Genomic DNA, 21,651 nt, shown 5'->3' on the forward strand with positions numbered 1-21,651 from the left:
ACAAACCAGCAATGCTTTAAGGCTGTCAGATGCCACCAATCCATCACTTGGGAAGTTCTGCCAACAATTCACAATAATGTTGGCCTGACAGTCAAGAAATCTTAATGACTAATTAAAATTGATTGACATACCATGTAGGATTACTGATTCAAATCCAAACAAACTGAAGTAACTGAATTTTTTTGTCTTTCCTTTCCCCCCCATGCCTGTGTGTTTTCCTGTGTATCCAGGTGTGTGTGGAAGCCTAAGCTTGAGGTCAAGAATCTCCCTCAGTCACTCTTCTTTTTGCTGGCAGTCTTTTGATCAAACGGAAGCTCGCTGACAGAGCTGCCTCACTAGCTAGCTTGCTCCAGGATCTCCCCTTTGCTTCCTAAGGCCGGAAGTGCAGTGTGCTGCCAGGGGCACACAGCACTGATGTCGTTTCTGGCTCCAGTCTGCTCCTCTGGTTAACTGCTGAGCCATCTCCCCAGTTCTCATTTTTTGGTAATTCAAAATTTCTCTTAGCTTTCTACTATCAAGTGGCAATAACCACTAAAAGTCTCCAGAGGCAAGTCTGTCCACGTTGTCTGCACCCTTGATGGGACGACTGCTACTCCTTCTATTATGACATCTTGTCTCACCCCTGAGCCCTGACTATATCCCCTACACCCAGGTCTCCTCCTCCATGCTTGCTATCTCAGTCATGTGTTTCTCAAGTAGGACACTTCGGTTCCCAGTGCTGCTTACCTGGATCAGTGCCACCTGCACTCAGCTGGGCACAGACATTGTCATTTTCTTGCAGAGCCTTCTTAAAGTAGAAGATCCCCAAATTGTGCTTGCTCATGGCAAAATGGATGCAACCAAGATTATTCCAGAACATGCACCTCAAGCATTCACCTGAAAACAACACAAACCACTTTATCCACAGAATTTTGTTTTTGCAGTCCCTCCTATAAAAATCAGACCTAGCTGCTGTCAGCCAACTAACCTATTTGGAATGTCACTTGGTTGCTGAAGGATAGTTCATGACACATGGAGTAAGTGATGAGGACTGGAGAGGGTGGCGCAAACACTTTCTGGCAGATAATGTTATTTTAAAACAACCTTGCATATTTTTTTTCTGACCTTATTTCCAGCAAGTGACAAAAAATAAAAAACTTACTATAGCCGGGCAGTGGTGGAGTATGCCTTTAATCCCAGCACTTGGGAGGCAGAGCCAGGCGGATCTCTGTGAGTTCGAGGCCAGCCTGGGCTACCAAGTGAGCTCCAGGAAAGTTGCAAAGCTACACAGAGAAACCCTGTCTCGAAAAACCAAAAAAAGAAAAAAAAAAAAAAAAAACAACTTACTATATAAGCTATACATCCACAGTAAAATACTGTACAAACTGCAAACAATGAAGCAATCTAAACATGAGTAAGCTCAATGGTAGAACTGGCTTAGCATGTACAAGGTATTGAGTTGAACATATACAAGCACATGGAAACAGCTAAAATATATTAAGTGAAGAATAGTAAGGAAAATGTATGCAAAAGAACAGAGAAGACAGCACTCGGGAGGCAGAGGCCAGTGTGGTCTACAAATGGAGTTCCAGGACAGCCAGGACTACAAAGAGAAACCCGGTCTCAAAAAACCAAAACAACAAACCAAAAGAGAATACAGCGGATACAAACCCTGTTTCATTTGAAGCTTAAGTTTCCACTCTTTATTTACTCTATCCATCCATCATACTACTTACCACCTGAAATAGGACCCTGTGTAAGAAAGGCTGGCCTAGTTGCCGGGCGTGGTGGCGCACGCCTTTAATCCCAGCACTCGGGAGGCAGAGGCAGGTGGATCTTTGTGAGTTCGAGGCCAGCCTGGGCTACCAAGTGAGCTCCAGGAAAGGCGCAAAGCTACACAGAGAAACCCTGTCTCGAAAAAACCAAAAAAAAAAAAAAAAAAAAAAAAAAAAAAGAAAGGCTGGCCTCACTTGAACTCTCTATGCAGTTGAGAATGACCTAATTCTCTTGCCTCTACCCGCTAAAGTGTAGGGATCACAGACATGGTTTGTGTGGTACTAGAGATGAACCCAGGGCTTTGTGCATGATAGGTGAGCACTCTACCAGCTGAACTGCAACTCCAGCACTATTTTCATTATTTTGAGAGAGGGTCTCACACTGTGGTCCTGGTGGCCTAGAACTCACTAGGTAGCTGAAGCTGGCTTTGAACTTTGGAAATACTTCTGCCTCATCCTCTTGAGTGCAGGGATTACAAGCGTCATCTGCCACACCCAACTGGGCATTATTTCTTAGTTTATGTATTATCTCATCTGGTCTATCAGTTGCCCCTTGACTTGTATGTCAGAGAAGCCTTCTGTCTGTTTCAAATACTCATGCCCATAAATATTTGTCATTTTTTTTTTGTGACTTGATCTTGTAATGTATGTGTACATTTGTATTTTTAATCATAAAAACTGAACCTTTTTTTTTTCTTCTTGTGGTCAAACTCCTTAGCTATCTCTCCAAACTCTATGGCACTAGGATTTTGGATAATGTTCAAGCAAGTCTTCTTCACCACAAAGTAGAATATACATACCAGTTTCCTTCTGCAATTCTATTTTTACATTTTAATCCTTTACCTGGATCGATTTTCACTTCGGTATAATGAAAATAACCCAGACTTAGCTTTCACTTCCACCCATGACCAAAGTTTTGTGGTGGCAGAGAAGTAGCACGTGCCTGTATCTTAGCACCTGAGAGGTAGAGGCAGTGACATCAGAGTTCAAGGTTATCCTTGCTTACATAGCAACTTCAACGGTAGCCTGGTCCATGTGAGACCGGCTGTGGTGGCTCATGCCTTTAATCTCAGTACTAGGGAGCCAGAGTTAGGCAGATCTCTTGAGTGTGAGGCTGACCAGAGCTACATAGTGAGACCCTGCCTCAAAACAAAATTGTACTAGTTAGCATGTACTAATTAGTTACATGTACTTACTTACTTAATTAATTACATGTACTAATTTACAATTAGTAAAATGTACTAATTAGCATGTCATGCTTTATACTCAAAACACAAAACGCCAGATTATGACAAGTTGGTAACAGGATCTTCACTGCTAAATACCAAGGGTGTACGCTTTGAGTATTTTTTTTTTTAATTTATTTTTGTTTTTCAAGACTGGGTTTCTCTGTGTAACAGCCCTGGCTTACTGGAACTCGCTTTGTAGATCTGCCTGCCTCTGCCTCCTGGTGTGTCACCACCATCTGGCTATGCTCTGAGTTTTAAACAAGGCGGCAGTGTTAAAAGGAAAAGAAGGGGACTGGGAATTCAGTTTCATGAATCAGACTCTGGGTCTGACCACAGATAGGAAGAGGAAGGCTGGCCAGGGCTGGAGAGCAAAGCCCTATCTCAAAGAAAAACCATACAAAAGAGAATAGTAAGCACACTAAAATGCTTAAACAGACTGACTCTAGGGATGACATTATGGGCAATTAAAGTTTGATTCTATCTTCCAAATATTCTTTAATAAGCATATTGTATCAGTAGCAAAAACTAAAGTTTACATAAGGGGAACAAAGATTTCAACATTAGAAGTTGCATGGTGGTGGTGGTACACACACACCTTAGGCCAATCTCTGAATTCAAAGCCCACCTGGTCTACAAAGCGACTTCCAGGATGACCAGGGATACACAGGGAAACCCTGTCTTGATAAAAACAAAAAACAAAACAAAACTTTGATTCAACACCCACTTCACGTCCAGCTCTTGACCTCTGCTGTTTTCAAAGAGTGTACTTGTGATTTGAGAGGTCATTTTATACCATGACAATAAAAAACATTAGAAACAGGATTCAGGAGAACAGGCTAGGGATGTGGTTTAATAGGTTGGGTGCTCCCTAGCATTCACAAGCCCTTGCATATCCTCAATCCCTAGTACCACATTAACAGGTGTAGTGGCACACGCCCGTACTTCTGCCACTGCAGACGGAGAGGTAGGAGGATAAAAACAAAACAAAACAAGGTCATCCTTGATACACCGAGTTAAATAAGCAAGTCCAGCCAGGGTACATGAGCTACAAGACACAAAGCTAAACAAACCCAGGATGATTAGGGGTGAGTGTTTAAAAGAATGTCCAAGGGGAACCCAGAGTACAGAACTGCCTTTCTCCACTCTCCAGTGAACTCGGACAGCAACCTGGTGCAAGGTCCAGCACGTCTGCAGGTAGAAGCTATGTAGTATGTATACATCTGAACAGGATCCAAAGCAAAGAGCACAAGCATTCCAACACATACACATGGACCAGGAACAGGAAAGGTTATGAGCCCTCTTTCAATGCGGAAACAAATTACAAGACAAAATCTCAACAATTTTTTTTTTTTTTTTTTTTTTTTTTGCGGGAAGAAATATGAAAACCCTGTTTTAAGAGAGCTTTAAAAGGCAGCCTGGCTGGCCTCAAATTGGAGACTCCTCTGCTTCAGTATACCCAGTGATGGGATTAGTGTGTCACCATACGAGACTTAGGACATTTCCACTTAAAAACAAACAAAAATTACTTCAAAAAGACTGGTGTGGGGGGAGGTGCGGGGACCCCAAGCAATAAGGAGTAGACCAACTAAAACTTTACAGTTTTCGCCGGGCGGTGGTGGCGCACGCCTTTAATCCCAGCACTCGGGAGGCAGAAACAGGCGGATCTCTGTGAGTTCGAGGACAGCCTGGTCTACAGAGAGAGAGTTCCAGGAAAGGTGCAAAGCTACACAGAGAAACCTTGTCTTGAAAAACCAAAACCAAAAACAAAAACTTTACAGTTTTCTCTTACCTGTTTTCATGAAGCCTGGATGCTCGGCAATGTTTGAACTATTTAACAGCTTCACTGCTTTCCGATAATTGCCCCTTAAGTACTCAAAATTGCTTTTAAGAAACAGGGAGGGTGCAGACTGCAAAGGAAATATAAAAGTAATTTAAAATTTGTTTTCAGTTCTTTTTTTGCATGATCGGGACTACACTGCTGTGCATGGAAGTGTTTAGGACATAAATCAATCAGCTGAATCAAGTCACAGAAAACAATCTCTCAATGCTTCATGGACCTTGCTATTTAAAATACTAAAAACCTATAGGAGAGAGGTGGCTCAGTGGTTAAGAGCACTGACTGATGTTCCAGAGGAACTGGGTTCAATTCCCAGGTCATCTGGTGTCCAAGGAAGGAAAAGAGGGAGGGAAGGAGGGGAGGGAGGGAAGGAGGAGGGAGAGAAGGAAGGAAAAGAGGGAGGGAAGGAGGGGAGGGAGGGAAGGAGGAGGAAGGAGGGGAGGGAGGGAAGGAGGAGGAAGGAAGGAAGGAAGGAAGGAAGGAAGGAAGGAAGGAAGGAAGGAAGGAAGGAAGGAAGGAAGGACTGATCTTGCAGAGAACAGCCTGTGAAGTGTCCACCTACAAATATTATGACACATGTGCCTAAGAACAGAGTTCAGAGTATCACCTGACTGTTTTCATTCACTGCAGTCTCCCTGTGCCCAGCATGGTCTGTGTTCAAGTGATCTTCTGCGTTGGCCTCTTAGGCAGTTGGGGATACAGGCACAGAACCCTGGGCCTGGCTTAATGGCAAGTCAATTTTATAGCACAAACTTCGACTTTTGTTTTAAGGGTTATTGCAAAATTGATGATTGTGGTGGTCTGAATGAGAATGGCCCCTGTAGACTCACACCTTTGAAACCTTGGTCCCCAGTTGGTGGAACCATTTGGAAAGGATTAGGAGGTGTGGCCTTGTTGAAGGGGGTGTGTCACCGGAGCCAGGCTCTGTGGTTTCAAAAGCCCCTATCCTTCACAGATAGTTCTCCGCCTCCTGCTTGTGGATCAGATGTAAGCTCTCAGCTACTGCTCCAGTGCCATGTCTGCTTGCCTGCCATGTTCCCTGCCATGATGGTCACAGACTCTAACCTTCTGGAACCATGAGCCCCCAAATTAAAGGATTCATCTCGTAAGTTGCCTTTGTCATGTTGTCTCCTCACAGCAGTAGAAAGGTAACTTAGAGAGTGATCTTCCTTATTTCTTTTTGATTTTAAAAAAGATTGTGGTGGTTTGAATAAGAATGGCCCCCAAAAGCTGGACAGTGGTGGGGCATGCCTTTAATCCCAGGCAGAGGGAGAGGAGAGAAGCAGAGGCAGGCATATCTCTGTGAGTTCTAGGACATCTAGTACTACACAAAGAAATCCTGTCTTGGGGGAAAAATATTAGCTCCCATAGGCTCATATATTTGAACACTTAGTCATCAGGGAGTGTCACTACTTGAGAGGGATTAAGAGGTGGAATCTTGTTGAGGAAGTGTGTCTGGGGGTGGCTTTGAGGTTTCAAAAGCTCGAGCCAGCCCAGTGTCTCTCTCCCTGCTGCCCGGGGATTCGATGCAGAACTTTAAGCTACAATCTCCAGTGCCAGTCTGCCATGCTCCCCACCATGTTGATAATGGACTGAACCTCTGAAAATGTAAGCCGGCCCCAGTTAAATGCTGTCTTTTATAAAAGTTGCCTTGAGTCATGGTGTCTCTTCACAGCAATAGAACCCTGACTAAGACAAAGACAAGTTACTTTTTTTTTTTTAAAGATTTATTTATTTATTTATTATGTATACAATGTTCTGCCTGCATGTATGTCTGCAGGCCAGAAGATGGTACCAGATCTCATTACAGATGGTTGTGAGCCACCATGTGGTTGCTGGGAATTGAACTCAGGACCTCTGGAAGAGCAGTCAGTGTTCTTAACCTCTGAGCCATCTCTCCAGCCCGACAAGTTACTTTTTAAAATTGATGTATGAAGGGAGTCTGGGGTGGGGACAGACATACTGAGTATGGATGCCTACAGAAACCAGAACAGAGTGCCAGGTCCCCTGGAGCTGGGATTATAGCTGGTCTTCAACTTGCTATCTAACCAAGGATGACCTTGAACTTCTGATCCTCTACCCAAGCGTTGGTACTGTAACTCTGAGCCACAACACCCAGGTTTTTTATTTATGTATGTACTATGGAGGGATATCTTTTTTGTTATTGTCACTTCAAGATTTCATTTTTAATTATTACATGTCTATGTGAGTGGTAGTTTGTGCACTAGAGTACAGTACTCTTTGAGGTCAGAAAAGGGCTTCAGATCCCCTGGATCTGGAGTTACAGGCAACTGTGATCTGCCTGATGTGGGTGCTGGGAACCAAACTCATGTTGCAAGAGCAGTGAGTGATCTTAACTGCTGAGTCATCTCTCTAGCTCTTGTTTTTTTTTTTTTTTTTTTTTGGAGCTGAGGATGAACCCAGGGCTTGTGCTTGCTAGGCAAGCGTTCTACCACTGAGCTAAATTCCCAACTCTCTAGCCCTCCCCCCCCCCCCCCCCCCCCCCCCGTTTTTAAGATGGTCTCACTGTGGCCCAAGCTGGCCCTGAAATCCTGATCCTCCTGCCTTCACTTCTAAAGTGATAGAACAGTATCCTGTGTGTGTGTGTGTGTGTGTGTGTGTGTGTGTGTGTGTGTGTGCCTGCTCTTCTGAACTTACGACTAAACCAAGAGAGGACTGTTGTGGAATATTAAAGATACGTTACATTTGTTTATGCTGTGAAATATTTGTTTAATGATGCAAAGATGTGTTCATCCTTTTATGTTGCATTTGTTAAATCTATAAAGCTGTTTACTTTGCCTGCCTAAAACACCTGATTGGTCTAAGAAAGAGCTGAACGGCCATAGTTAGGCAGGAGAGAGGGGTAGGCAGGGTTGCCAGGCAGAGAGAATAAATAGGAGCAGAAATCTAGGTTTGGGAGAAGGAGGAGGAGCAAAAAAAGGAGAAGAGGACACCAGGGCCCAGCCACCCAGCCAGCCTTGAAGTAAGAAGGAAAGAAAGACATATAGAATAAAGAGAGGTAAAAAGTCCAGAGGCAAAATGTAGGTAAAGAGAAATGGGATAATTTAAGTTAGAAAAGCTGGCTAGAAACAAGCCAAGCAAAGGCTGAGTGTTCATAAGTAAGAATAAGTCTCCACATATTTATTTGGGAGCTGGGTGGCAGGCCCCCAAAGAACAAACAGTGAAAAAACCAACTACAAAGGACTGCATGCTAGCCAATGCTCTTCCAATGAGCTATCCCCAACCTTTTTCATTTCTTAGGATTCAATTTACCTTTCACCTAATACCCAGTAACCAGCTATTCTCCAAAGTATCAAAGGAAATTGTTATTGTATGAAAGAAAGAATGCTCAAACAGAAAGTTTTGTTTGTAGGCATTAATCTTTCTATTCCAAAATTCTTGTTTTGGATTTCAGATCACTTTCACTAAATTTTCATGCTAAGGGGCCTCCCGAGAGTACTGATTTAGAGTACAAACACACACAGAGGTCTGGACACTGTACTTTGAAAATCTCCATCCCAGCATTTACTCACTAGCTCACAAACATTCTCTCCTTTGATGGCCTAGTTCTTTCTCTCTCTGCTCAGCCTTCTGTTGACCCAGAGGTCTTCTGGTCACTAAGAAATCATAGTCTCAGGGATTATTCTAGGCATAGGCACTTCCAAGCCAAATATTCATGGCCTCGGGTATAAGCAGTAAACTGCACAAGAAACATCAATTCATTTTATTTATTTAGGTGTTTTTTGTTTTCCCCTTCAAGACAGAGTTTCTCTGTGCTGGAATTAAAGGTGTGTGCTACCACCACCAATTTTTAAAAACAAGATTTATTTATCTATTTGTATGTGTGTAGGTGCATGAGCCCATGTGAAGAGGCCACAAGAGGGCAGGTGTCCTACCCTTTCTCCCTGTTCTGTTGAGACAGGCTCTCCTCAAACCTGAACTGTGTTTTCAGTGGCAGGCTGGAAGCCAGCAAGCCCAGAATCTTCCTGTTCCCCCTCAGAACTTGTGTTTCAGCCATGTGCTTTACCACTAAGCCACCCCCTCATTGAAAACTGACAAATCCTCGAAGTCTAACTACGAAAGCCAGAAACTGACAACCATGAGGAAAGTCCAGGAACTTACATTTCCAGCTGTGTTCATGACAGACTTGATTTCCCGTTTGCATGCCTTCAGGGACTTCATTTGGATATATGCTCTGACTTTGTACTGTCAAGGAGGAATGTAAGAGGGATGGGTCATTTACACATGCTCAAGTTCTGCTTCCCAGTGCAGGACACCTCATCTGCTTACAACGTAGTCAAATGCCAGTTACATGCAAATGCAACCTTTAAATTAAATATTTGTTTCCATTTCTGGTTTTGTGGTGCTGGGGACAGGATCTAAGGTGTCATGCGTTGTAGGCAATCATTCTACTCCTGAGCAAAAAACCTACAAATCCAAATCTGCATAATTTATCTTATCTGCACAATTTTAAAATTCCATATATTGACTTACCATACATTCTAGGTTACTTCAAAGTTCTATACAGTAACTTAAAGAAGTTATAGTGTATGTATCTCAAGCAAAATGTATTTAGAGAGAAAACTGTACTTCTAAAGTAGAAGCCTTCCAACCTGAGAAACATACTGCCTTGAATCAGTGTTTGTGCGCCTCTCACACTGCTCAGTGCACACCTACCCACCCACCCTTTGAATATACACTACCTGGAGTGTCTGTGCGCCTCTCACACTGCTCAGTGCACACCCACCCACCCACCCTTTGAATATACACTACCTGGAGTGTCTGTGCGCCTCTCACACTGCTCAGTGCACACCTACCCACCCACCCTTTGAATATACACTACCTGGAGTGTCTGTGCGCCTCTCACACTGCTCAGTGCACGCCCACCCTTTGAATATACACTACCTGGTGTATCTTGGATTTTGCAGCCTCTATTAGAGCTCCACTCTCAGCCTTAGGATTAGATCCATCTTTGTTGCTATTATTGCCAGTCTGTACAACAAAGTCAATCAAAGAGTTATCATCATAACTGATTTCCAAGTGAGCTAAGTACAAAGTGCTCAAGTCAAGTGCCCAGAGGCCATTTTCAAATCGAACCTGCTGCAGAGTCCACTCCCAGGGACTGAGGGCCAGTGTGGCATTCCTAACAGGAGACTCACAGATGAGCATAACCATGGATCCACTTTTAAATCATGGGTGCCACTCAGACTATAGCTCTCTAAACCCAAGACTTCTCACGCCTTTCTCTTCTAACCCCCTTCTTCTCTGCTACAAGCACTGCCAGCACCACTGACCCCCAGCTTCCCAAGGAAACACTCTTGTCTCCCACCTTCCTTATGCTCTGACCCACTTGCACTCTGGTGAGCTCACCCTGGCAGCTCCCCACACGTCTGAGACACTGCCCATGTGAGTACCACGGGGACTCAGCCCCTTTGTGCTGCTTTCTCCCCACGACAGTTCCTTACTCCAGCCCTCCCTCTCTGACTATCAGACTGAATATTCCAATCAGACACTCAATTCCTGGAGACTTCTCTAATTTTCCTCCCTCCTACCCATGATCTCACTGTACTCCATCCATCCCTTCCCTGCAGAGGGTCCCGAAGACAAGGACTGCAGTATTCCTACTGTCAGACTAGAACCTACCACACATATACACGTCTACCAAACTAAGATCCACTTCACCAAATGCAAGTATCAAATATGAAAATGAAATATTAATGCAACACAAAGTTTAGGGAGAATGCTAAGAGCATTTGGCTGCAATCTCTTAATACACTTGTTGGGGTTGAAAAATGTAAACTATGCAGATGTTAGTAAATGAAGTTTTTAAAAGGCAGTTTACAAGGTTGGACAGATAGTACAGTTTCTGTGACTCACACCTCCATAAAGCTGCTAGGACACTATCTCACACGACAGACATGGGTCAGTCACACTTTTTAAGCTTTGGTCTGACGCCTGGGAACTCACCTCGTTCTTCCCGTTTTTGTTGCTGCTGCCCTGTGAAATCATTTTTTCTAGGACAGCAAGAAGATGCAGAGCTTTCTCAGCTTGGTGGGTTAATATATACAAGTCTACAAGCAGAAAGCACACTGCTTGGGCAAACTTTTCTTCTGGCAAAACAAACACACAAACAGGAAACGTTATAATCCAAGGCTGAGCATACACCTCTGCTTACTCTTAAACAGGACACAGCTCTGCAAAACAAAGCACATCTTCACTCCAACAAAGGATGTCACTAAAGCCATCAAAGAAAGCAGCATGCCATCCCAGAACTGCCATTGTTCTATCGGGGGCTCCAGGCCTCTTTCAGGGAGTCAGTGACCGAGCATTCTTTGTACAGTCTTTATAAAGCCAGCCACACAGTGGTAAGAAGCCTCAATTCCAGCACTTGCTTTATTACTTACGAATACACAGTGACTTCTGCTTATCACTTAACTTCCAATTTGTATTTATTTTAGTGTGACTGTGCATGCATGTGTGCATGCGTACGTACATGTGTTTGTGTGTATGTGCATTTCTCCAGGCACATGTGTACCAGAGTATGCATGGAGGGTCAGAGGCTTGGCTTGATTACTGCATCTAAAAGTCTCTATTTCATCAGTCTCTACCCTCTTACCTGATTTTAGCACTACTCCACTGCATTCAACTACCTTATAAGTCTGTGTTACACCTTCTCCAGTAAGAGTGATAAGGGTAACAGTTTCCTCTGTTTAGCTCACTGTAATACCCCCACACTCCAAAGCCATCTGTCTGTATACTCAATAAATGTGCTATATGAAGAGCTCCACCTTGGATGGATACTCTAGAAGTACAACTATAAAGATGGCAGAAAGCTAAGTGTGTGGGGGAGAGGAGAGAAAACAGCCAGGAAACATCATTTATTTTAGGGCAGTGACTGTCCTCTGGAGAATACCCCAGTGGGGAGGCACTTTGTCCAGATCTACAGAATGTACACCAGGAGTAAATCCTAATGTAAGCTGTGGGACTGTGATGTGTCAGTGTGGCTCACCCACAGCACACTGATCCTTACCAGTGAGGGGCAGCTATTATGGGGAGTTATGAATGTTGATGAGGAGGGCAATAGGAAATAATGGTATTTTTCCTCTCTATTTTGCTATGAACCCAAAACTGCTCAGAATAAAACCAAAACCAAACAAACAAAACCCAACTAGTACAAAGCAGGAACTGAACTGCACATGGTGGTGCACACCTTTCATCCCAGCACTCAGGAGAGGCAGGTAGATCTGTGAGTTCCAGGCCAGGCTGGTCCACATAGCAAGTTCCAGGACAGCCAGGGCTACACAGTGAGATCCTGTCTCAAAAATAAAGTAAGGGGCTAGAGAGGTAGCTCAAAGGTTAAGAAAGCTTGCTGCTCTTCTAGAGGACCAAGTTCCTAGTACCCACATCAGGCAGCTTACAACTGCCTGTAACTCGACAAGGAGACCCAACACCCGACTTCCAGGAATCTGTATCCATGTGCACACCCCTCCCCCAGAGGCACCCCCAACACATATAATTTTAAAAAATACTTAAAATATAAACAAAAACTTTTAAATAGAAAATTTAAAGTAACCACAGTAATTCTCACAAAACTAAATCAATCCAAATGACTTACACTGAATTTTATATTTTCTTAGCCACAGTAGAGATTAACAGCATTTTGTGAACTGTTGGCAGAGTTCAGAAAAGCACTGCCAATGCTTTCTAGCACACAGTGGGGATCAATTCTAACATGTAGCTTCATGGAGGGACTTCGTCCCTGTCACACATCCCTACCACTGCCTCTCTCCTGGCCAGCCTACCAGTCACCAAGCTGTCAGAACTGAAAGAGACAGGTGGACTCAAAATGGAGTCAGTTACCAACTGCTCAACAACCTGTCAAAGGCCCCTACATATCCTCTTCCCAAGCGCCACAGGCATAACCACACTCCACCACGTGCTGACCAGCAGGAGACCCCCGGTGTTTGGAGGTCTCCTTAACGGACTGATCTAACAGAGAGAGGAGACTCCTTGTGGACTGGAGAGCATTGGTGCTCTCTAACCACACACCAGCCCATTGTTCATTCGCTGGCTCCTTCCTGTCCCTCGGCCCCCGCCTTTCCCAGCTCTTAAGTCAGCATCAGAATGCAAACACAAACCCATGTTAGCTCTCTCTGCATGCAGAAACTTCAACAGGGCAACAGAGAAATAAAATACTACCCTGTCCTCTAATATTCCAAAATGGTCTTTTAAAAATGTTTACTTTATGCACATAAGTGTTTTGCCTGTGTGTATATATGTGTATGCCTGGTGCACGCTAAGGCCAAAAATGTAGGGCTAGGAACAAAAGCAGATTCCCTACGAGAGCAGCAAGTACTCCAAAACACTGAGCCATCTCTCCAACCCTCCCAATCTTTTTTATGTACATTAAGGAAAAAAGGGCTCCAGGTCATTAAGGGAGTATTTAATAGCAAAGAAAAGACAAACATCTTTCTACTATCCAATAGTTCATTCCTTTTCTCTCCCTCTTCCCACCTTCCTTCCTTTTTGATAGGATCTCATGAAACCCAGGCTGGCCTCAAACCCAGTATGTGTCAGAGTATGACCCTGAACAACTGGTTCACCGGATGCTAGGATTACAGGCATGTGACAGCATGTGGGGCACCTTTAAAACTCAGGTGAGAAGGAGTGCTAAAGGAAACTGGACTTCTCTAAATGTCATAGAAGTTTTATCTAGTCTAAAAATAAAATTTAAAAAGGTTGAAACAGCTTTATTTTTGGTCATTATATATGTATGTGCTCAGGTATGCAGGTGAATGTGTGTACATGTGTGTGGAAGACAAAGGAATCTGTGAGGTTGTTCCTTGGTGACTGTTCATGTCAGTTGTTTTACCTGCATGTATGTCTGTGCACCGTGTGCATGCATGCCTGATGCCTGAGGAGGCCAGAAGAGGGCATCAGATCTTCTGAGAGTGACAGATGACTATGAGCAGCTATGTGGGTGCTGGGAATTGAACTTGTCCTAGGAGAACAGCCAATGCTCTTAACTACTAGGCCATGTCTCCAGCTCGACTCTAGTTTTCTGAGACAGGTATCTCAATAGCTTAGAGGACGTTAAGCAGGCCAGGCCATCTAGCCAGCAAACTCACGGGATCCACCTGTATCTGCTTCCCTAGCACTGTATTACAAGCATATACTACCATGCTCGCTGCTTTTATGTGCATTCTAGGCATTGAACTCAGGTCCTTACATTTGCAAGGCAAGCATTCTACTGACCCAGCTAGTCCCTTTAAATGCTGACATACAGATCTAATTTCGGTCATCTAGATAAAAACACTAGAGAATTTTCCACGTAAGAGAGGATGAGATTTCTGGCTCACCCCATAACATACCAAAAGGTTCTATGAATTGATAAAGTTTTTCACCAACAGATATGGCCTCTGTATACTGCCGCAGATGATAAAGAATGACTGCTTGATTATAATACAACATGCTGTTTTCAACATCATCTAATCCATCCATTTCTTCAACAGCTGAGTGAACCTACAAAACAATCCAGGCAGAATGTGCTCTAACAACAGTAAGAAAACAAACTGCAAGTGAAAGACTTCAGCTGGATGTGAGGCACACCCCTATGATCTTAGCACTTACAAAGCGGAGTTCAAGGTCAGCCAAGGCAATACAGTGAGTTCCAGGCTAATCTTTTAAATAGCTGTGAATGCAGATATGTGCTACCATGCCCAGCTCCAACACATCTTCTTATTTTCCTATATTTTAATAGTACCTTCACCAGGCTGGTGGCACACACCCCTAATCCCAACACTGGGAGGCTGGGACAGGCAGATCTCTGAGTTCAAGGCCAGCCTGGTCTACAGAGCAAGTTCCAGGATAGCCAGGGCTACACAGAGAAACCCTGTCTCAAAAAACAAAATAGGAAACAACAAAAAATAGTCTTGTCAGGTTCTTTTAATAAAAAAAAATTTTTTTTTTTAATTTACTTATATTTTATGTATGAGTGCTCTGCATATATACCTGCATGCCAGAAGAGGGCATCAGGTCCTATTAAGATGGTTGTGAACTACTATGTGGTTGCTGAGAATTAAACTCAGGTCCTCTGGAAGAGCAGAAAGCACTCTTAACCACTGAGCCATCTCTCCAGCCCAAATACCTTCAGGTCTTTTTTTTTTTTTTTTTTTTAAAGATTTATTTATTTATTATGTATACAGTGTTCTGCCTGTAGGCCAGAAGAGGGCACCAGGTCTCATTACAGATGGTTTTGAGCCACCATGTGGTTGCTGGGAATTGAACTCAGGACCTTTGGAAGAACAGCCAGTGCTCTTAACCTCTGAGCCATCTCTTCAACCCAGTACCTTCAGGTTTTAATTAGTTCCAAATACTAGAAATTACAGATGAAATAATTCTGTTAAACAAAACATTTTGAGTCTGACTTATATAGCATGTTCCAAACCAGCCAAAGATATATATTGAGAATGCAGAAATTCATCTTATAAATAAAGGAAATCAGAATCTTAATTATGTTGTCCAAGACCAGGAGAATATATTTAAGGGTTTAGTCCCACAGTAAAAGAACAGATGTTGTGAGCCACCATGTGGGTGTGGGGCCGTCTGCAAGAGCGGCGAGTGCTCTGAACGCTTAGCCAGCCCATCTTTCCGTTTTTTAGAATAAGAGTTCTAAGATGTGTCTCATTCTATAGCCCAGGAGGACCCCAAACACACAGTAATCCTCCTGCCTCATTTTAACAAGTGTAGGGACTATAGATTAGGTTTGTATTTTATTATCATTGCTTTTCCGTGTGTTTGGAACAGGGTCTCACTCTATGGCCTCAGCTGTCCTCAAGAGTACTGCCTCCTGAGTGCTGGGGTTAAAGGCATGCACATACCTGGCTTACTTGTTTTAAGACAGGGTCTCCTGTAGCCCTGGCTTGGCCTAGAACTCATTTTGTAAGCCAGGCTGCCTGAATCTCTTTACATTTCACAACAAGTCTCGAATTATTATTAACACACAGAACTAAAATTCTAGCCACATTAAAACTAACATTTCTTTGCCATCATAAAAATGAAAACAAATTATCATATAACATTATAAGATTAATTCTGATTGACATTTCCCCAAACCACGCAGTGGTTTAGTCTACATGGATGTAACAGCCTTGGTATGGCTGACGGCATGGAACCTAAAGTCTCACAGAACACAGTGGTTCATAACCAGACTCAGTCACCGAGATGGTTGAGCCTGATGTGGCAGGGAGGTCATACTGTGGGGAGCCTGGCTGACCAGCAGCTCAAGGGAGCTCTTCTCTACTTTCCCAGCCACTATCTTCATATGAAAAGGTGTCTAAAACAGACAAAACTCCATTTCCAAAGAGAGGCAACTCTTTCGGAGTATTAGTTTAGCTTATTTTCAAATTTCTGTTGTGTGTTCCTGTGTGTGAAGCTCCTGTGAAAGCTAGAGGCTGACATAACGTATCTTCCTCTATTGCTCTCCATCTTTTTCTGGAGACAGGGTTTCTCACTGGCCTTGGGCTTACTAAATAGGCTCGGCTGGCTGATCAATGCCTCTCCAGTGTTGGGACTGGAACAATAATTAAATCAAACAAAACTAATAGCAACAAAGGATTCAGAGAAATAGAAATTAAGTCTTTAATATCAGACAATCAATCACATTTATTTTCCTTAACTATTTGTATTTCACAAATTAACACAACAAATTTTTACAATTAAATTCATTTATCACCTGATTCTTCAGCTGGTTAAGTGTTTGCCTCAAATTATCTGTTGTTGTTTGATTATTTTTAAAAAATTCAGCTACTGCTGTATTCAAAATTATTTTGTAATCATCTTTGTTTATATCTTGGAGACAGGCAAGGTGTTGCAGACAGGCATCATAATTTCCAGACTAAAAAGAAAAGACAAACAAAACCACACATATATATACACAAAATTCCATATCAGCTTTAAGAACAATATAGTTTTTCTTTCCAAATCTGTTTCCCTCCTCTTACTTACGTTTTAAAGTGGGAGTCCCTTAGTATTCTAAGTGAAAGCTCTAGGTAGAGCACGGATAGGCATGTCAGTGACCACTGTGTCTGTCATGTTTTCTAAGACTCAAACTCTCACGTCAGCAGGTAGAGCCATAACACACACATGCAGACATGATAGGTAATGTGCACATATTGCTGGCGGGGTACGGATAAGAGAGGCTAGCCAAGAAAGGGAATATAACTAGTCCAAAGGTCAGATCCTAGTAAATATACTTGGAATGCAAATCAAATCCTTCTGTCTAATGTATATTTCCAATGTATGTACATGCATATCATAAGGTTTTTTTCATATTGTTTAATGTCAGAAACGTAATTCTGACAACAAATACTTGGTGTTCCACTTTAAAGTACATTCAAGACAAGAAATGAACAAAGTGGGGGAAGGGAAAGACTGACCCACACATTTACCAACCCAAATGTAAAAGACTCAAACAACACTGGAGTTAAAACACGTTTGTGAAAACAAAAATCCGGGGGTGGCTCGAAGTACTTCCAATCTTTTCACCATGTTTACATGAAATGAAACCTACTTCTCCCTAAATTCCTGAATTATGACAGAATAGAATTTATAAAATTCAAATGTGTTTTGAAGAGAGAAACCATTTCTTACTGCGAAGGCCTGGAAAGCGCTGGTGGACAGCTCCTTCTCCTGGTCGGTGACCCCAGACGACTGGCCTGTCCCTTCATGTTTCTCAGCGCCCTGATCTGCAAATACAAAGTTTCTTTAGAAATGGAAGTTGGGGCTGGCAAGAGGACTCAGCAAGAGAAAATACTGTTTGCCCGTATGCTGTGGGATGGTCTGTATGTTGCTCTGATTGGTCAATAAAAAAAAACACTGATTGGTCAGTGGCCAGGCAGGAAGTATGGGCAGGACTAACAGAGAGGAGAACTGAGAGAACAGGAAGGCAGAGGGAGACATTGCCAGCCGCCGCCATGACAAGCAGCACGTGAAGATGCCGGTAAGGCACGAGCCACGTGGCAAGGTATAGATTTATAGAAATGGATTAATTTAAGATGTAAGAACTAGATAGCTAGAAGCCTGAGCCATTAGGCCAAACAGTTTAAATAATATAAGCGTCTGTGTGTTTATTTTATAAGTGGGCTGTCGGACTTCCCGGGCTTGGTGGGACCCAGAGAGAAAACTCTCCAGCTACACCCGCAAGCCTGACAACCCGAGTCTAAACCTCAAACTTAAAGGATGGAGAGAACTAAATTATCCTGACTACCACATGGGTTCAACAGCTCATCACATGTCCACACACACAAGAAATGAAGCAGGGGGGAGTTGGTGAGAACATGGAGAATAAGAGTTTGGAGCAGGGACACCTTAATCCCAGCACCCAGGGAAGGAGCCGTCTCCGTGGGCCGCGACCAGAATGAACATGAACATTCTGCCCGAGGCCAACCAGGGCCAAGCTGCCGATCCTTCGAAACCCAACAACTTGGAGGTGCTGGTGAGAATGCCCTGATCAACCTGCTCAGCTGAGTTCTATTCGGGAGAGGATTCAGAATCCTATAGTCTGCAGTCTGGGGAAACAAGATCAGCTGAGGAGATGATGAGTGAGCAAAAAGAGATCTGAGAACACAAGAGAAGGAGCCGCCCAGCCACTGAACCAGATCACCAGAATCATAAGCCCACCCTACACAGACTGGGAACAGGTAAGGCCCCATCTCTGGTCCAGCAGACCAGGTCTCTAGCCCCTAAATCCCAGCCATCAGAGCCCTAGGGACCAGACAGCTTCCTTTCCCTGCTCCCTCACCAAAATAAAAACCCAGCCCCTGCGAACCCAACAACCACTGGAGCCATAAGGCCACCCTGCACCAATTGGGAACAACTGCTCCCTGAGACAGAACCCACTAACACTGATTGGACTAAGCTGCTCCCAGAGAAACAGAGCACAACAGCACCAATTCAACCAAGAACTCCTAGTGGACCAAGACTAACAATTAGAACAAGAGAGTCACCTTCAGACACAGACACCACATGCACCGATCAGAGGAAGAGATGAATAGATGCCAGTGCAAAAATACAGGCAACAATAAAAAGACCTATATGACAACATCAGAACCTAGCAATTCTATACCTGCAAGACCTGAACATACCAAGGCAGAAGCAACAGAAGAAATCAATCCTAAAAATGACTTTAAGAAGATGATAGAGGCCCTTAAAGAGGAAATGAAAAACTCCCTTAAAGAGGAAATAAAAAAATGATCTTAAAGAAATGGAAGAAAAAACAGACAAAAAATTGGAAGAAATCAAAGAAAGCCAAGAAAAAGTAATTAAACAGATGAAGGAAACAGTTCAAGATTTGAAAATTGAAATTGAGACAATAAAGAAGACACAAACTGAGGGAATGCTGGAAATAGAAATTCTGACTAAACGAACAGGAACTTCAGATGCAAGCATAACCAACAGAGACTCTCTGACGTTGAAGACACAATAGAGAAAATAGATTCGTCAGTCAAAGAAAACACTAAAGCCAAAAAAGTCATAACAAGAAATTTGGGACACCATGAAAAGACCAAACCTAAGAATAATAGGTATAGAAGGAGAAGAATACCAACTCAAAGGCACAGAAAATATATTCAATGAAAACTTTCCTAACCTAAAGAAAGAAATACCTATGAAGATACAAGAGGCTTACAGAACACCAAATAGGCTGGATAAAAAAAAAAAAAAAAAAAAAAAAAAAGTCCCCTCACCACATAATAATCAAAACACTGAACACAAAGAACAAAGAAAAAATATTAAGAGCCACAAAGGAAAAAGAGCAAGTAACATATAAAGGCAGACCCATCAGAATAACACCAGACTTCTCAATAGACTATGAAAGCTAGAAGGTCCTGGACAAATGTTATGCAAATGCTAAGAGACCATGGATGCCAACCCAGGCTATTATACCCAGCAAAACTCTCAATCACCATAGACGAAGTAAACAAAATATTCCATGATAAAACCAGATTTAAACAATACCTATCCACAAATCCAGGCCTACAGAAAGCACTAGAAAGAAAAATCCAAACTAACGAAGTTAAACACACACATGAAAACTCAGGCAATAGATATCACACCAACAAATACCAAGAAGGGAAACACAACACTACCACAAATATATATATCAGGAATTAACAATCACTGGTCATTAACATCCATCAATATCAATGGTCTCAACTTACCTATAAAAAGACATAGGCTAACAGAATGGATACGAAAACAGGATCCATCCTTCTGCTGCATACAAGAAACACACCGAAACTTCAAAGACAGACACTAACTACCTCAGAGTAAGAGGCTGGGAAAAGGCTTTCCAATCAAATGGACTTAAGAAGCAAGCTGGTATAGCTACCATAATATCTAATAAAATAGACTTCAAACTAAAATCGATCGAAAGAGATCGGGAAGGACATTAAAAATTTATCACAGGGAAAATCCACCAAGATTAAGTCTCGATTCTGAACATTTATGCCCCAAATACAAAGGCACCCACATTTATAAAAGAAACATTACTAAAGCTTAAATCGCACATCAAACCCCACACACTAGTAGTGGGAGATTTCAGCACACCACTCTCACCAAAGGACAGATTTACTAGACTGAAACTTAACAGAGAAATAAAGGACCTAACAGATGTTACGACTCAAATGGACTTAATAGATATCTATAGAACATTCCACCCTAACACAAAAGAATATACCTTCTTCTCAGCACCCCATGGAACCTTCTCAAAAATTGACCACATGCTCACAAAGCAAATTTCAACAGATACAAAAACACTGGAATAACCTCCTGTATCTTATTGGACCACCATGCCTTAAAGTTAGATTTCAACAACAACAACAACAAAAACTATAAAAAGCCTACAATCTCATGGAAACTAAATAACGACCACCTGAAGCACCAATGAGTCAAGGAAGAAATAAAGATATTTAAGAATTCCTAGAATTCAATGAAAATCAAAGTACAACATACCCAAAACTTATGAGATACTATGAAAGCAGTGCTAAGAGGAAAATTCATAGCACTAAATACACACATAAAGAAGTTGGAGAAATCTCATACCAATGACTTAACAGCACAACTGAAAGCTCTAGAACAAAAAGAAACAAACTCACCCAGGAGGAATAGACACCAGGAAATAATCAAATTGAGAGCTGAAATCAACGAAATAGAAACAAAAAGAACAATACAAAGAATCAATGGAACGAAGAGTTGGTTCCTTGAAAAAAAAAAATCAACAAGATAGACAAACCCCTAGCCAAATTAACCAAAAGGCAAAGAGAGAGCACCCAAATTAACAAAATCAGAAATGAAAAGGGAGACATAACAACAGACAATGAGGAAATCCAGAGAATCATCAGGTCATACTTCAAAAACCTGTATTCCACAAAATTGGAAAATCTGGAAGAAATGGACAATTTTCTGCAAAGATACCACATACCAAAGTTAAATCAAGACCAGATAAACTATTTAAATAGACCAATAGCCCCTAAAGAAATATAAACAGTCATCAAAAGTCTCCCAACCAAAAAAAGCCCAGGACCAGATGGTTTTAGTGCAGAATTCTTCCAGATTTTCAAAGCAAAGTTAATTCAATACTCTTCAAATTGTTCCACACAATAGAAACAGAAGGAACATTGCCAAACTCTTTCTATGAGGCTACAGTTACCCTAATACCCAAACCACACAAAGATGCAACAAAGAAAGAGAATTACAGACCAACCTCCCTCATGAACATTGATGCAAAAATACTCAACAAAATGTTGGCAAACCGAATCCAAGAACACATCAA

The 21,651-nt window shown here is 42.4% G+C and overlaps 1 protein-coding gene across 15 annotated transcripts in view; it reads right to left on the reverse strand.

Annotated features, from left to right (window-relative positions):
- Nucleotides 1-21,651, reverse strand: part of Cnot10 (CCR4-NOT transcription complex subunit 10) — a 59,462-nt gene that overhangs the window by 26,728 nt on the left and 11,083 nt on the right. For 9 of the 15 annotated variants that reach the window (XM_042281888.2, XM_042281889.2, XM_076577288.1 and 6 more), the window contains exons 2-9: nt 17,472-17,566; nt 16,555-16,716; nt 14,192-14,342; nt 10,788-10,930; nt 9,726-9,812; nt 8,943-9,026; nt 4,773-4,890; nt 727-876 (exon numbers count right to left, since the gene is read on the reverse strand). In XM_042281888.2, the coding sequence (XP_042137822.2) occupies nt 727-876; nt 4,773-4,890; nt 8,943-9,026; nt 9,726-9,812; nt 10,788-10,930; nt 14,192-14,342; nt 16,555-16,716; nt 17,472-17,566 (990 nt within the window). The remainder of the gene's footprint in view (nt 1-726; nt 877-4,772; nt 4,891-8,942; nt 9,027-9,725; nt 9,813-10,787; nt 10,931-14,191; nt 14,343-16,554; nt 16,717-17,471; nt 17,567-21,651) is intronic. The other 6 variants (XM_076577286.1, XM_076577287.1, XM_042281886.2 and 3 more) reach the window with 3 other exon arrangements.

The sequence above is a fragment of the Peromyscus maniculatus genome, chromosome 7 (assembly GCF_049852395.1).
Source record: "Peromyscus maniculatus bairdii isolate BWxNUB_F1_BW_parent chromosome 7, HU_Pman_BW_mat_3.1, whole genome shotgun sequence".
NCBI classification, from domain to species: domain Eukaryota; kingdom Metazoa; phylum Chordata; class Mammalia; order Rodentia; family Cricetidae; genus Peromyscus; species Peromyscus maniculatus.